General features: G+C 36.9%; 1 protein-coding gene across 3 annotated transcripts in view; it reads left to right on the top strand.

Moving 5' to 3' along the window:
• Exph5 (exophilin 5) overlaps positions 1–11,319 on the top strand; it is a 72,677-nt gene extending 61,358 nt beyond the window's left edge. Inside the window, exons 5-7 of one of the 3 annotated variants that reach the window (XM_076843796.2) lie at positions 2,624–2,762; positions 5,996–7,953; positions 8,014–11,319. In XM_076843796.2, coding sequence (XP_076699911.2) covers positions 2,624–2,762; positions 5,996–7,953; positions 8,014–11,319 — 5,403 coding nt within the window. Of the gene's footprint in view, positions 1–2,623; positions 2,763–5,995 lie in introns of all 3 variants that reach the window. The other 2 variants (XM_076843797.2, XM_076843795.2) reach the window with 2 other exon arrangements.
• Positions 11,320–16,457: the final 5,138 nt, after the last annotated feature.

A 16,457-nucleotide genomic window follows, 5' to 3' on the forward strand; every position in this document is an offset into this window, starting at 1 on the left:
TTTTGAAGAAGAGTCTGAGGTTGAGGCTAAGGCTGACACTGACAATCAGTGTCTGTTCAGGGACCTGGAGGGATTGTCTCCTCTCTGGGTCCCAAAGAACTAGGATGCTTCCCAGCTGTAAGACCTGTGTTAGGCTACAGATGCCTCCCACTAGGATGCAGTGTGCTGATAAACCCAGAGCTGCAGAACTTTTCCAGGAGCAGGGAGGAGTCAGCAAGGGCTCAGGAATCTGACACCCTGGAATGCATCTTCTCAGACCAGACTCTTGAAACCTCTGGAAAGAAGGACAATAGGAGTACCAACTTCATAGGGTTATTAAAATAATGAAATAAAGTTACCCCTACAAAGCCCTTAACATATTGTCTACAATATGCTGCTGCTCAGAAAACTATTAATAATATCTCATACATTGCTCAAATTAAAGTTCAGATCTATAAAGCAGTTCAATCTTCTTTATGTCAGATACCAGCCATTGACAAGCAGTTACTTTTTCTTTTTAAGTTTTCATACACACACACACACACACACACACACACACACACACCCATACACACACCACAAAACCCTTGTAGACTTAAAGTTGAATGTAAATAAAACCTTGATATTTTCTCTTAACAGCCTAATTTACATTTCTATGTGTCAGAAGCATCCTGAACATGCAGATGAGTAGGGCTAGTTTTGAAGAGGATCCAGACAGAAACATAATCAAGCAGGTGTGTCAGGGTCTGTAGATGGGAGTGATCCTTCCCAGCCTAGGAAGATTCGTCTCTTCACCTGAACCCTCACATGCACATTCCATTTCACTGTAAATTTTCACTATTGTAAGACATGATCCAGGAGGCCACAAGGAATGTGCTGTGGTCTACAGAGGGGAAATCTGAAGTTCATTCAAATGTTAAATGGTTGAGAGGCAATGAAGCTTGGTAGACTGTTATCAGATATTATCTATTCTCCACCAACTACTTAAACTGCAGATTTGGAAAGAATGAATTATAAGATCCATGACTAATTGTTATTGTTACAAATAAAGAGTTGCAGAAACATTTTGTTGCAGGGAACAAAATAGATCACCTCAATATACTTTAGGGTGAAAAAAATTAACTTAGATCTGATTTCTCAAACGATTAAGTTTTATTATCTCCAATCAATATCTCACTGTAATTATGTTTTGATTCTAAAATCTATTTCTTAATTTTATATTAGTGTGTTAAACTATATCCAATGACTAATAAGTTATAAGAGAATTTCTTCCTTACTAAAGAAATCTCCTTTGTGAGTAGCCAGTTGTGGCTTGTCCATGGAGCTGAAAACTGCATGTCAATAAAATTTGGGCAGCTATCTATAAGAAATAGTTGGCCTAGACCTTGAAGGAAAAAATAATAATAATAACACCAGGCAAGAGTGAAAAAACACCAGGCAAGAGTGAATTTACTAGAATGTGAGGAATGTAGAGGTTATGAGGACCTTAGATCTGTGACGAAGACATTAAAAACTTTGGAAAGCTTAGACATTTGGTGTTAGGCAATAAAGATGAGATGAAGTGTAATGGTGAACATAAAATAGAAAGGGGACACTTGGGAAGGAGAGGGATTCAAGAGGCAGAGTAGGTAGCAGACTGAGCTGAAAATGAAGAGATGAGAAAGAAAAGAGGGCTGCCAACCTTGTTCAGGGATCAGTGCAGACATAAGCAATGTCTGAGATCAGTGTCAAAGATCAGTGGAGACATAAGCAATGGAGCCAGTTTAACGACAGAGCAAATGCAAATGGAGTTTTGGCACAATACAGTAAAAATGTGGGTGTGGAAAATTCCTCCAAGGTTATGAAAACAAATAAAGCTTAAAAGCAAATCAGTGATTAGATTTGATGAAATCAAGGTAAATATTTGCTAGTTAAGGGGAAAAAAGGATAACAACTTTAATTCATATCTGTATTAATTAAATCCTAAAAATCCTTTAAAACTAGCAATAGTTAATAAATAGTAATAATAATAATAATAATAAAATAATAATATCATCATGTTTCTTGGTGCTTTTGTTTTAGAACTAGTAAATATTTCCATATGGTTCTGGGGTAGGAGTAGGGTTTCTACATTCTAGATGACCTCTGGATAGAAATACTGTTTTTCCTTAAATTCATCAAGTTCACACATCTTAAAGTATACTACGTGTTTTAACTAATGTGTTCTTGATATAATATATGCACAGTGTTAGAAAATCCAAAATTGCAGCCACTGGAACCCTGGAGACAACACTCCTAACTTGAGAGAGATTAATTTCTTTCCTGATTTCCAGGAACCACCCTTACTTTATAACATTTGTGTAATTCTATATAAGCCTATAGGAAGTCTTAGAAGCAAAGCTCAATATCTTGCCTGAACATTAATACTGTAGTTAATTAAAATAATTAATACAGATATGAAGAAATTTATGATCAGTTGCAAAAGACAGAAACAAACAAAAAAAAAACATTGTAAGTTGAGAAATAAAAGTTAGGAAAATTGATTGGCAGTGCTGGGACTAGGACTTTAAAGCTTGTGACATTTTTGTAGGAATAGATGAGCAGTTTGGTCGCAGAAGGTTCAGAAATAATATTATGTTTGTTTTTTGTTTTACTTTAAAATCAGCAGGCAAAAATATATAGTTCACCTCTGGAAAATCAACCAGTTAACAGCACGTTTGTCCCCACACCAGCAATCATGAGGTTGGGGAGTGGAATGCCTCCTCCATGGGATGCTTCAGTTCTGGACAATGAGTTTTTCCAAGGTAAGTTGGAACTCCTTATGCTAAAGGGAAGCAAATAATTAGTTTGAGTTAAAGTGCTTATGTTTTAAGAAACATATCAAACTCTGTGTTTTTGAAGTCCTCTTGTTTACCATACCTGAAGTAGATACTGATACATGCTATTAACATAAATATTGAAGAACTTAATGGTTAAATGTAATCTAAGAAAATACTCTAGACTCAAGAGCTGATAAATATATGGAAGAGTAATAATGTTTAATATTTAACCTCAGGTAAAAAGAAAATACATCTATAAAGTTTACTGTTCTAAATAGACTTTTATTGTTCCTGATTAGGACATAAATGCACTGTGATAAAATCTAATTTTCATTAAACAATTAACCTTCTGTAGCAGATGATAAAAACTGAAACAGATTCCACAAGTTCCACATGTACATGTATCTTATTATTATAAATAGGTTATCCCATGTCAAAATAAAGCTGACCATTCAAAAAGTTAACTCTCCAAGTCATTCACCAGCATACCTGGAAGAGCTAAGTTCGGTCTGCAAAGATAGGGACATCATCCCAACCCTGTGGTATGGAACAGGCGTGGTAGTCAGTGAGAGACATGCAGCAGGACAGGCAACTGGGGATGCCCTTCAGTAAGGTTGTCCCTGGCAGAGACCCAGAGGAAAATCTCTGCTCCAAAATGAAGGTTTTGCTCAAAGGAAAGCTGTTCACAGAATCAGGAGGAGGTGGGGGGTGGGGGGGAGGCTGGGGGGATGTTGTGCAAAGGATTTCCTGGTCTTTCTGAAAATAAAGACAAGAAGAACAAGAATTTTTCTGACTTCAAGAGTACTGAGCAAGACAGCATTGTTAATTTGGGTTCTCAATTACTGAATAGTTTAAATTCCTATTATGGGGGAAATTAAAAGTGGTCACCTCCAGATAGGATGCCTGGTGACTTTTTCCTCTTTTGTTAAACATATCTGATTTTCTAGTCTAAGTATATTCTGCTTTTCTAGTTAGAAAGTCTTTGGGGGGGGGGTGCGGGAAGCCAACATAAAACAACTTGAAAGGGAGAATGAAAATCAAAGAGATTTTATTGTAATTTGTTTTAAAAACCAGATTTTTTTTTTCTTATATAGTTTCATTCACCATCTTACACTTTGATATTGATTATTTTGTTGTGGGTAAAGGGAATACATTTTTTCAGGAACTAAGAATAAGTAAATAGTTTTTCTTTAAAATACTGACAGATGATTCTTTAAAGAATTCCTTAGAGGAGCTGGGGTTATGGCTTAGTGGTGGAGAGCTCACCTAGCATGTGTGAGGCCCTGGGTTCCATCCTCAGCACCACATAGAAATGAATAAATAAAATAAAGGTATTGTGTCAAACTATAAAAAAAAAAGTATTTTAAAAAAAAGATCTTATTTTATAGTTCAGAATGTAGCCTATTTTGGCATTTGTGCATTTGTTATGTGTGTATTTGAACATGTGTTTGCTTTACTCTGTGGAATGTTCTATAAATGCCAGTTTAAATTGGTTGAAAAAAAAAAAAAAAGAATTCCTTAGAGATCCTTAATGCTTGAGACTAGTTGTTTGTGCTGTGCAAACTTAATAGCACCAATTCACAAATAAAATAGGGGAGGGGAAAATCCAAAACAGACATCAAAAATCCTGTTAGCACCTGCCCTAATATAACTGTCATGTCACATGTGTATCCCAATTATATGTGCTCAGACACAGATATGCCTCACTTTTCCTGTCATTTTACAGTTAAAAATTATAAATGATAAAAATTTTAAAATACAACTTTTTATGTAATTCAGAAGGAAAGATTTTTATATGCCCCAAACTCCCTCAGCAGTTTAAATAATACTGTTACTTATTTCTTGTGTCAGATTTTATTTCTATTAATGAGTTTTTTCAATAAACACATAACCTATTTGTATTTATTGTAAGATGAAGGTGGTGAACATATAGGTATGACATAACCTTAAAGATTATGGTTCTATTCAAATTCTAATGGGTTTTATTGAGGAAAATATGGCAAATATGATTAAATAAGCACAATTCAAAGAAATACCAATCATATCACTGAAAATATAGCATGATTTGTGTGAGATCACAGAAACTGTGGTCCTATAAGCCTGAGTCTGGGTCGTGGCTTGACCTAGGTCTTCAGTGTGATAAGGAGGTAACTGAGCCTTGACCTGGGAACCACCCTCTTTTTATGACCTTGCTACTGAGAGAAGCAGAATCATTATTTGACAACAGCAGTTTTACATCCTGGTAGAATGATAGCTCAGCTCCTACTGAAATGGCGTTTATAAGTTATATAGAGCAAAAAGTGAAAAGGAAGCTTTTATAGCCCAGAGGATGTGTTGCAAGGTGATTATGTACATAGATAGACTCAAGAGAGAGGCTCCCTGGAGTCAAATCCCTGCACTATGTGACCTTGGTGACCTACTTAATCTCTTTCTGCCTCAGTTTCCTCAGTATAGAATAAGAATAGTAATAGTATAAGCTTGTAAGGTTATGTGAGGATTTAATGAGCTAATATATCAAGTGCTTAAAACTGTGCCTGACCCAGAGAAAGTGCTATAGTATGGTAGTGCTAATGGATTTCAATTTTTCTAGCAAAAATATAATATTTGTATATCACTTCATAATATTGCATAGAATTTTAAATTATATATATGGTTTAAATGTATCCAACTAATTCATTTATAAATTAGGTGGTAATGCTAAGCTTTTGGCAGCGATGCTGTTTTCTGAACAATACAACCAAGAAATCACATGTTATTACAATCTTATGAGGCAAACATAGTTGAAATATTATAGCCACTTGGAGACATGAAAGAAATAGACATGGTTTAATAATACTCAGGTTGTCTATTTATTCAATGATAGAACCAATACTGCAACCTACATTATTAATTCTCTTTTGTTACTAGCCCATGTCTTACAAAAACTCAGTAAACTTCAAATGCAGTAAAAGAAACCATGAATAAAACTTATTGTTAGGAAGAATATAGCACTTTGTTCTTAACTCATTTACGTTGAAAAGTTTGATTTCCTCTATTACAGTTTTGTAAAAACAGACTATCTTAAAAACATAATCAAAATTAACGTCATCATAATTATGATAGCATGGTAAAAATAAAATTATAAATGATTATGTTTCTTGAAGAGGGGCATTCCACAACTCAAATTATTATTAAACTATAAAATAATAAACAAAAAATTGACTCATATTCTCCTTTAGTTTTAGATGATTTGGATAGCACACTGGCTCAGGAGCAGTCTGCAAGTTCAGTGAATACCAACATGTCCCTAAACTACGGATCAAGAACACCCTTCAGTCGTTCTTACTCCAGTGGGAACAGACGTGGCAATATTACAGGAACACACAAACATCGTTACAATGAAACTTCCAATATGTCAATTTATGACATCCTGCGACCAGGAACTCCTAGAGAAGGTTTTAAAACCTTTTCTCCCAGGACAAGGACAATTTGTGATATGTACAGGTCAAGGGAGCCCAGAATCTTAAAAGACGATTATGCACAAAAGATTACTCTTGGTAGTACGTCTCTATGTTTTGACAGCCGGCAACGAACAGCCTCACCAGCCACAAGGCATTTCACAGCAAGAAGCATACATTTTCCAGCCACAACTCAGAACAAGAGTAGGCTTGTACCACCAAGCCACCAGCGGACCCCAAAGAGAACTCCTTTGTCATCCATCATATGGAATAGATCAGATTCTTCTGGAGATAGACAGAACCAGGAAGAATTTCTGAGGGCACCATCACCCATGGAAATGGACCCTGCTGACCAGTATATGTACCCAAGGTGTTTTCAGGAGAATAGGAGATATGAATTTTACCATTCACGGAATGTTTTCCAGAGTGCTAGTTTAAATGCCCCCATGGATAATGCAATGAGTCCTGATGCATTTGAGAACTCAGAGAATATGCCATTTTACTATCAAGACAACCCATTTGCTAGGTCTTTCTTTAGCCATACCTTTCGACAAAGCAGAGAACAGAGATTTGGACCAAGTTCTTTTTGGAACCAACAGAAAGAATATTTTCCCTATTCTGACTTTCATCCAGGTAGGAAACCATTCACTTCTTCTGACAGAGACTTTGAAATGATTTCCATTGAAGCAAATAGTGCATCAGCTATTCATGGTCATAGTATCCCTTCTCGACACTGGGAACCATTTTCTTCTCATTATGGAACAAATATTTTCAGAGGCCAAGAAGAGCCACATCTGTGGCAACCTGATTTTCAAACTTCCCCACCAGAGAGCATGGAGATATCACCTGGTAATGAGAGCCAATCTACTCATTTTGGCACACCTAATGTTTACTCCAGGACTGGTTCAGGTTATCACATCAAATCTAGTGGGTTGGAATGTCATCAGGACAGTTCTCCTAGAGAAGTACTTATAAACAAAGAACCTTACTCATTTGGAATTGCTCAGACTCTAGTGTCCTCATTCAAAAATTCCTTTTCCGGGATTCCTGATGAACAAGGGAATTCTCAGAGTCCCAACTTTCAGCAGTCTACAGTGACTTTGCAGAAAATTATTCCAAATAATCCAGATACTCTTCCAATAAGAAGCCATGTGGAAGATATTGTGACAGATAGCAATTCAACTGATTCTCTGTCACTGACTGAAAGCCAGCTCAATATCTCGGTCACAGAAATGAATAATGAGAAGAACTTGACTGAATCTATTTTAGAAGAAAACAAACAACTAAACAAGATGGACCAGGTGAACATAACAGGTGAAATACCCCAACCTGTTTCACAGACAGTGATCTCTAGCCCTTTAACGGATTCTCAGAATTCTCTCTCCCAGGACTCAGCCAAGAGCAATAGGTTGAATTTTAATGAACCTCCCAAAATAAATTTCAAAAGGTCACCCAGAGTCTTTTCCAGGAACAATACTTCCCAAATGTATGCATCACACAGAGAGAAGGCCAATGAACTTAAAAAAGAGAAGAGTTTTCATGGGGACAAAAAACTTGGTTCAACAACTTCCCTTTCTTTCACCCAGGAAAGCATAACACCACCATCTTTCCTTGGCCCAAATCAAGAGTGTCATCAGGAATTAACAGTAGGTAGTGAAGATATTTCAAGCATTATTAAAAATTACCACGGGCACTCTGAACCTATTGATACTCAAAACACACAGTCTCCAGAGGAAGCTGTTATTTCAGATACTGCAGGAGAACAATGCCCCACAACTCACTCTACTAACTGTAGCAAGCTGGCTGCTGGGAACAATAGCTTAAGCAGTTCTTCAGGTCTATTATCAGGTGCACCAGCAGATTCCTCACCATCAAATAATTCTTTCCCTGATGCACTTATGATTCCTTCTATTACAGTGTTCTCCAGGAAAAGTACTTCAGACAAAGATCTACTTCTGAGAGAAAGGGAAGGAAAAGACAATGCTAGCAAGAAACAAAATGATCAGTTTGCTGTAAGCCCCTCAGGAAATCAGAAGAGTATGGATAGTCACATGCCTATAAGTGATGAAGTGGTTGATGTTGTCAAATGCCATTCATGCTCTCCATTCAGAAATGGAAGGGGAAAGGGAAAAATAAGACGTCGCATATCCTGTATTGAAAAATTAAGCAAAATAGAAAATAGGTCAATACCCATCAGTGAAGATAGTAGCCTCATTGAGGAGAACCAAAACAATGAGCTTAACACAATTTATTGTACCTTGCCAAGAAAATCAGCCAGTTTTCTCATAAACAGCAGACAGCCTGAAAGTAAGATAATGGCTGCTTCCATTAGGAATGGACCACTTCCATTCCAAATAAAAAACAATGTGGAAGATCCAGTTGGGAAGTATCAATCAAGCAGTTCTCCTGAGTTGACAAGTGAAAGTTCCAAAGTTGTTTCAGACTCAGTCCCTGAAGCACCTGAAGACACAGAGAGGAAGACATATATGAAAGGCATTCAAAATACTTCTGTCAGAAAAGGACCACTTCCATTCCTCATCAAGAGGGCTATGTCCTGTCCTTCAGGGGAGCCATGTGCCTCAACTAGAAAAGATGGAAGAAAACAGACATCAGTTTCAGACACAGATACTTATGCTGTAACACCAAGCCCTTGGGAGAGAATGGTTAACTCTCTGGAAAATGATTCATCTGTTAGAGATTGTTCTTTAACCAAAAGACATCATCTAAAGGGATTCTCTCCAGAATGCACGGAAAAGGATGGTGAAACTATTGCCTCCAGGACAAGTGTATTTTCCCTTTCAAATGAAGATCAATGTGCAGAATTGTCAGGAAAAGAATGCAGGAAAACATTGCATAAATTTAAGACAACTAGCACGTTTTCTGTTTCTGGTGATGAAGAAAATGTAAAATGTCTTGAGGTGGTTTCAATATATTATACTCTACCAAGGAAACCCAGCAAAAAATTCTGTGATCTCCTTCAACGGTATACACAAAATGCCAGTCCACTTACAGAATCACCTCAAGTGGAAACTGAAACATTTCCTAATGATTTAGAAAGAGATGAACCAACTTATTCTCCACCAGACCAATCAGAAACACTTTCATCTGAAAATCTAAAGGTACCAGTCAACTCTGCTCAAAGTTATCTTTCTCAGACCACTGAAAACATGGCTGTTTTCAAATTACCAAACAATGGGCTCTCAGAAATGGCTTCTGTTGGGACAGATGTTTGTCTTCATAAAGGAGAATCTAAGACTAGAAATATTTCCCCAGACAACTTAGCTAAAACACCTTTAGGTGATTTACAAAGCAGAAAAGAGAAAGGGGGGAAATGTCAAAGTGGAACCCTGCATACATCAGTAATGCTTCAGGAAAGAAATGGTACCGACAAAAACTCTGAAACTTCCATTAATGCAAGAAATGGTCTCCCAGCCCAGTTAGAAGATACTGTTGAAAATTCTCAAACCAGAAGTTCCAGGGAGTGTGCAGGTAGTTGTATAGACTTTATAGCTACTGCAAGTGGAGAGTGTCCTCAAAAAGATCACACAGTGATATTTGTAGATCATTGCTCCAGTGGATCACAGCCGAGAGAGATCAGAGGGAAAATTGAAACAGATTGCCATAAAAGAACTGATAGAATGCTTTCTGATTCAGAAAACCGAGTCTTTGCTTTAATTCCGGCATTCCAGAAACTGCAAGTAGTTGAAGAGACTCATTCAGGTGAACAAGATTTAGAGAATTTAGAGTCTGAACCCAGAGAATCATCTCAAGCAAGTCAGGATATAAATATAACAGGAAGCAGGAAGGTTAAAGATGAAATGCAGAAATTAGCTTGGGATCAAACTTTACTTCCTGGAGGGAGTAATGAAAATAAAACCAACTTGGATAACCCAGAAAAAGCAGAAAACAAATCTACAGTTAAACATAGATTGGCAGCCATGTCTAAAGCAAACAGAAAATTCCCCACTAAGGACTTAAGTCCTAGAAGACATGTAGCTACTATCTTCCCCCAAAGCGGGAGCAAATCTGGCTTTGGCCATTTATCACTTGGCAATCTGGAATGTGACCCACTGTCCCCTGAGCCTACTCCAAATTCCACAGGCTCCACAGATGATAGCTGCTTGAGTAATAATGGGATGAATATGGAGAACCCTCTCCAGGATATGATGACATCCGGCAGAGAAACTTCTAGCCACTCCTGTGATCAGAAGTCTGACAACATTTCACAACTACATCCGAATGAGTTTCAAAATGTCTCAGAATCACCCCCAAAGCATGAGAATTCTGAAGATGTGACAGTAGCTCAGATTTTGGAAAAAGAATCAGGAGCCCCAACCCAGCTCACATTCACCAGCCTCAGAGAAGTTGACTTCTCTGACCATCAGAAGAGGCTGAGCCCTCCTTTTCCACTGGAGCCTGCACAAAATTCTACAGTCAACCTCTCACTGGCCAGCTGTCAGCAGCAACAAAGGAGTGCTTCATCTCCGAACAGGGAATCTGAGCCACATCTCTATCGTTCAAAGAGCTTAAAGAACATCAATGTGCTAGGTGATCAGCTATATGTAAGTGGACCTCCCAAAGTCAGGGAGCGCCATTTTTCTGAAAGCACTTCTATTGACAATGCCCTGAGTCAACTGAGCCTTGAGAATGAATTCTCTACCAACGCTGGATATGGCAGAAGATTCAAATCTTTTTCTGAACTTCCTTCCTGTGATGAAAGTTGGGCTTTGTATAGCAGCAGGACAAAAACAGTTCCCAAGTCTGCATCATCTATATCCAGACCTATTGACTATGGGATTTTTGGGAAAGAACAACAGTTGGCTTTCTTGGAGAATGTAAAGAGGTCACTCACACAAGGAAGATTATGGAAACCAAGTTTTCTTAAGAACCCAGGCTTCCTGAAAGATGACGTAATCAACCCTTCCAACACATCAGAGTCATTAAGTTCAAATTCTCCTAGCAGTCAGGTGCCAAAAGATGGCTTATTTGCCAATGAACCACTTAATATATATGAGGAGGACCCAGTGGACTCAGATTGTGACACAGACACTACCACAGATGATGAATACTACCTGGATGAAAATGACAAAGAGTCAGAACTCTGAGGCTTTTTTAAAAAAAAAAATGCATAATGCATTGCATTTTTGCATTTTTCTTTTCGCCAAAAGCTTATAATACAAATAATATACATTTTTATGTCCATGGGAACACAATATTAATGATCCTAACTCTTTAGTTGCCGGCCATGCTGACCATCTGGAAATTTCGCTCCTATTTCAGGGTAAAGACCAAAGGATAGTGGTGAAAATAATTTGTTAGACCTACAGAGAACATATAATCCTGGAACTCAATATTGTGACAGTCATCATGAGTGGATTTTTTTAGTTGTCGATAGATCTTTGTTTTATTCGTTTATACTCGATGCTGAGAATTGAACCCAGTGTCTCGAACATGCTAGGCAAGCACTCTGCCACTGAGCCACAACCCCAGCCCCATGAGTGCATTTTTGTCATGCTTGATTTGTTGTTTGCTTCCATTTGATTTTATTTTCCATTTTTCTAACTTACTCGGTTTCGTCCATATAAACTAAGGATAATGACAGGTGTTGGTGAAGTGTACAAATGTAAGAACTATGTTATTATTATCCTCCTAATCATTGTCTTGTCTAGAAGCAAAATGCCAGGGTTAGTTCACATTGTTCCCATGAAACTCAAAACAAATGAAGATGAGGTAACTAACATGAAAGCTCTTCCTTAAATCCGTCAACTCTTTTAAATTTCAAACTTTCACCAATTTTGAGCTCAAAGATATGGAGAATTTTAAATCATTTGTTCTGAACTTTTGAATTTAAATTTGTGTGATAAAGAATAAATAATGGGCTGGAGTGTAGCAGTTCAGGGGTAGAATGCTTGCCTACAGGAGACTCTGAGTCTGATCCCTTGCACACACACACAAAATCAGAGAATAACATTTTATTCACTGTAATGTCTACCTTTCCCCTTTTTTCTATTTATCTTATTATTTAAGTTAAAATTTCATATACCATGACCTATATTCTCCATGTGATTTTTAAGATATTCAGAGTAAATATTTTAGCATTATGATTCTTGATTTTTGAAATGATCAGTTTGAAAATTCCATTTCAATACATACTTTTGAATCTACATGTTTGCTTCAAAAGATGAAATGAAGTTAGTTTGTTTCTCAGTGAATGAGGCTCTATCACCAATTAGGTGAGTGAGGTAAGAATGAACAACTGCTTTGAGGCCCAGACTCTGCACTGGAGTTTAATGTCTGAACTCAAGGTGATGGATGGCCAGTGCTGCCTTGCACTGTTTGTAATGTTTGCCTTTTGCTCTGGCTCAAGAATTGAGAAAACGGAAAATTCATGAAAATAGCACTTTGTAAAGTTTTCTACTTTTATAAATAGCACTTCAATAAAGAAGTATAGTAAATTTCTATGTATTTTAACATACAAACTGCTTTTTTAATGTTTACTTTTGGTCATAGCTATGGTAATTTATATTAGTCATTTTATACTCATAATGTTTTTTTAAATATATATATCATTATTAAAATAAATTCTCATGTAGATGGAATAAACCACTAGGGAATCAATACTAATAAGTACCTAGAAAATTATTTACTTATTTAGATATTAGCCTATTATAATCATAAATTTTATACTGTTAAATGTATTTAAGAAGGACTTAATGAGATTATTTTAGTTTTTAGGGACATCCCTCTAAATAATTTGCCTTTATATCGTAAATACATAGATGTTAGTAAACCCCAACTGCAATAAGAAAGGGTTTGGCTAAAAAAAAAAAAAAAAAAACCTACTTCATATGGAAGGTAAATATGTGACCTGGAGCTGATGAAAGAAAGTCCACTTAGGTTATGATAAAGAGGAGAATCACATGAAGAGTCACATTTATGTAAAATTAATACCATCCATTGAATGCCAGAGGGTTAAAGAAGTTAGTAAGTTTATTGTTATTAATAAAGCTTCAGAATAGCCTGTTTAAAAAATCCTGCTTGAATGTACAGTGTAAATATGTAAACATTTTATTTTCCAAGTCAATTTCCAGAGACAATAAGTGTCTCTGTGTGACTGGCAATTCTGTTTTTGAAACAAACAAGCCATAGCACTTTTGTTAAAACTGTCAAGTAATCCTTTTATGAGGTTGTTCTCAGACCTCTTCTCTAGGTATTAAATGTTAACAGATGTAAATTTAAAATAATGGTTATGTTGAAATAAATGATTCAAATAGATGCACGGACTTGGCTTTTATTCCCATCCTTGAATTATTATTTTTAGGCATGAAAGTTCCAGGAAAAATGCAAAGGAGTGGGGCAAAAGTATTTAAACCAATCTTTCTGATGACTTGAGTGATATTGCCTTACAGATAACATTATCAAAAATATAGGATTGGTCAGGCGTGGTAATCCCAGGGTCTGGTGTTTCTTTCTGGGGTTCTCACATTTATGAAGGAAAAGGGAGCTAACTGGAATTGGGGGTAGCACTGATGTAAGATAAACAGTTTGTTCTAGATAAATATAAGACATGCCAAGTTGATTCCTGCTAAGCAAATAAATTAATAGGAATTATACTAATCTATCTAGACCATCAACCTATCTAGTACGGAACTTTTCTGGAAAAGCAACCCAAAGCCCTTTCTCCACCAATGACAAGATTGTGTCATTATCTTAGAAACAGGTAACATTTTATCAAAATATTTTTACTGTCCTTTGGTAAAATTTAAAATACATTGGATCAGCTGGTGTTTTTAGTGGTAGGCAATAGAATCATCTGTAGCTAATTCAAAGAAAAAAAATACATACTAAATGTACATTTTGCTCACAAAACTCATTAGTAGGATTTAGATTTTAGAGGAGATAGATTTTAGGCTGAAATTCCAGTACCTAAAACCATGCCACAAAATTAGATTTGTCTCTTTAAAGATCAATAAGATGCAGAATCAGAACATTAGATGGGCCAACACATTGAATCATAAAATTTGTCCCAGAAATCACTCCTAAGAGATTCCAGGGGCCATGTAATTTATAGAAGTATATTGAATCTTAGGCTTTCCAGAGTTACACTGACTACAAGTCTTTATTTAAGAGTGGAACTAAATATGGAGATGAATATGAAAGGAAATGAGAAAAGTGTTGGATGATATTATTTTCTTCAAGTTTTATACACAACATTTTTCCTATCTGAAATGCTGTCTGCCTCCTTTTATGCAGCTGATTCCTATTTGACCTTCATATTTTGGCATAGATACCGTCTTTCAGAACTCTCTTGCGTCCCCAAATATTAGGTTAGTTGGTCTTCACATGCAGTGTATAGGAAACACTGTATTTATATTGGAAGAGGCAATCTGTGGTGACCTTGAACTTTCCTGAACATTCTTTCTAGGTTTGCGGGAGTATGTAAGTCTTTAACTGCTCTTCACTCAGGTCATTTCTCAGGGTACTGTTTGAAGCAAGCAAACTTAATAGATAATATCTCCCCACCTACAAGTTGTAGACTTCATCCTGTTTATTTTAAGTGGTAAATTCCCTAAGCTCAGTGCTGCCCAATTGTAATGCAATTCACTTTAGGCATCCATGAAAGACCCCTTGCATTGCCCCCACAGGATTTGGAGGGCAAAAGAAACCAGCATGAAGTTCTGACTACTGCTTTCACAGTGACTCTTGTCTTTCTTCTCCACAAAACTACAGGCGCTTTGAAGTCAAAGAACAGTATCTAAAATATAGTAGACAGTGAATGCTACTAAATGAATGCTACGAATGTTTGTTGAATGCTAGGGGTATAGCTTAATGGTAGAGTTTTGCTTAGCGGGTTTGAGGGCCTGGGTTTAATTCCCAGTTCCAGAAAGATAGAGAGAAAGTTCACTTAATGAATGAAATTTTTATAATAAAGAATCAGATCAAGCTGGGTGCAATGGCACATGTCTGTAATCCCAGCAGCTCCAGAGGCTGAGTCAGGAGGATGGCAAATTCAAAGTTAGCCTCAGCAAGTGAGACGCTAAGCAACTCAGTGAGACCCTGTCTCTAAATAAAATACAAAATAGGGCTGGGAATGTGGCTCAGTGGTTGAGTGCCCCTGAGTTTAATCTCTGGTACCTCTCTCCCCTCAAAAAAGAATCTAGTCAAGGCATCGATTGATCTAAAGAGATAAACTCTTTGGAGAGGGATTAAGATAAGAAAGAAAACAGGTTGGTACAGACTCAGTATTGCTAAACAAGAGGGTGTTTGGATACAATTATATGGCTTTCTTGATGGGCTCTCACAAAAATGAAAAGACTGGGTGTTACCCCAAGTGTTATAAAATTCATGCTATAGTTCACAATCACTCAGGACCAGCTAATCCTTAGATCATTGCTCTGGGGGGGGAGGGTTTTTAAGTCTGCATTTAGAAGAGTGTGAAGAAAATGTGTTCTATACAATTTTTATTGATGAACAGAGCAAAGCAGAATCCATTTAAAACATACAGACAACTCAAGAAAATAAAACTTACAAGTGAAAGTAATACCAAGTAATGCTATAGTTTAGCCCTACAATCTACTAGTGATTTACTACCAGCTCTCAATAATCTTTCCAAAGTACAAAGAATACCATCTATCTCTGTTTAGCTTTCTAAAATCAGTCAAAAGAACTGTTGAAAATATGGGATAGTTTTTTCCTTGATAAAACCTGGGCCATAGAGCTGGGGCTGTAGCTCAGTGGCAGAGCACTTGCCTAGCATGTGTGAGGCACTGGGTTCGATCTTCAGCACCACATAAAAATAAACAAATAAAATAAAGTCTTGCTGTCCATACACAACTAAAAAAAAAAAAAAAAAAAAAAAAAAAACAACTGGCCATAGCAAAAATGCTAAGTAGCCCAGTTAAAGTCTTGAGAAGACAGAGGGCTGCCCAGGATCTGGTTCTGACTTGTTAGGGTTGAGGTCTGCCTAGAGGGTGCAGGAACCCTGTGTTCATTCTCGGGTGTGAGTTCTCTCACAGAATCTTTATTTCCTTTGAATAGATTGAAGCCATAAACAGATAAAGACAAAGAAAAACAACAAATGTAGATTAAATGGCCAAAAAAGAAGACGGAGAGTGATTTAGACTCTTGGTGCCTCTACCAGTCTCTTCCTGGACCCAGTTTCCAGCTTCTGAGAAGTGGTGGAGGTGAACAAGGCCATTTTCCATTAATTGCCAGGGAGAAGAGATTCCAGCTTTGAGATGAG

Source organism: Callospermophilus lateralis, chromosome 2, assembly GCF_048772815.1.
Source record: "Callospermophilus lateralis isolate mCalLat2 chromosome 2, mCalLat2.hap1, whole genome shotgun sequence".
NCBI classification, from domain to species: domain Eukaryota; kingdom Metazoa; phylum Chordata; class Mammalia; order Rodentia; family Sciuridae; genus Callospermophilus; species Callospermophilus lateralis.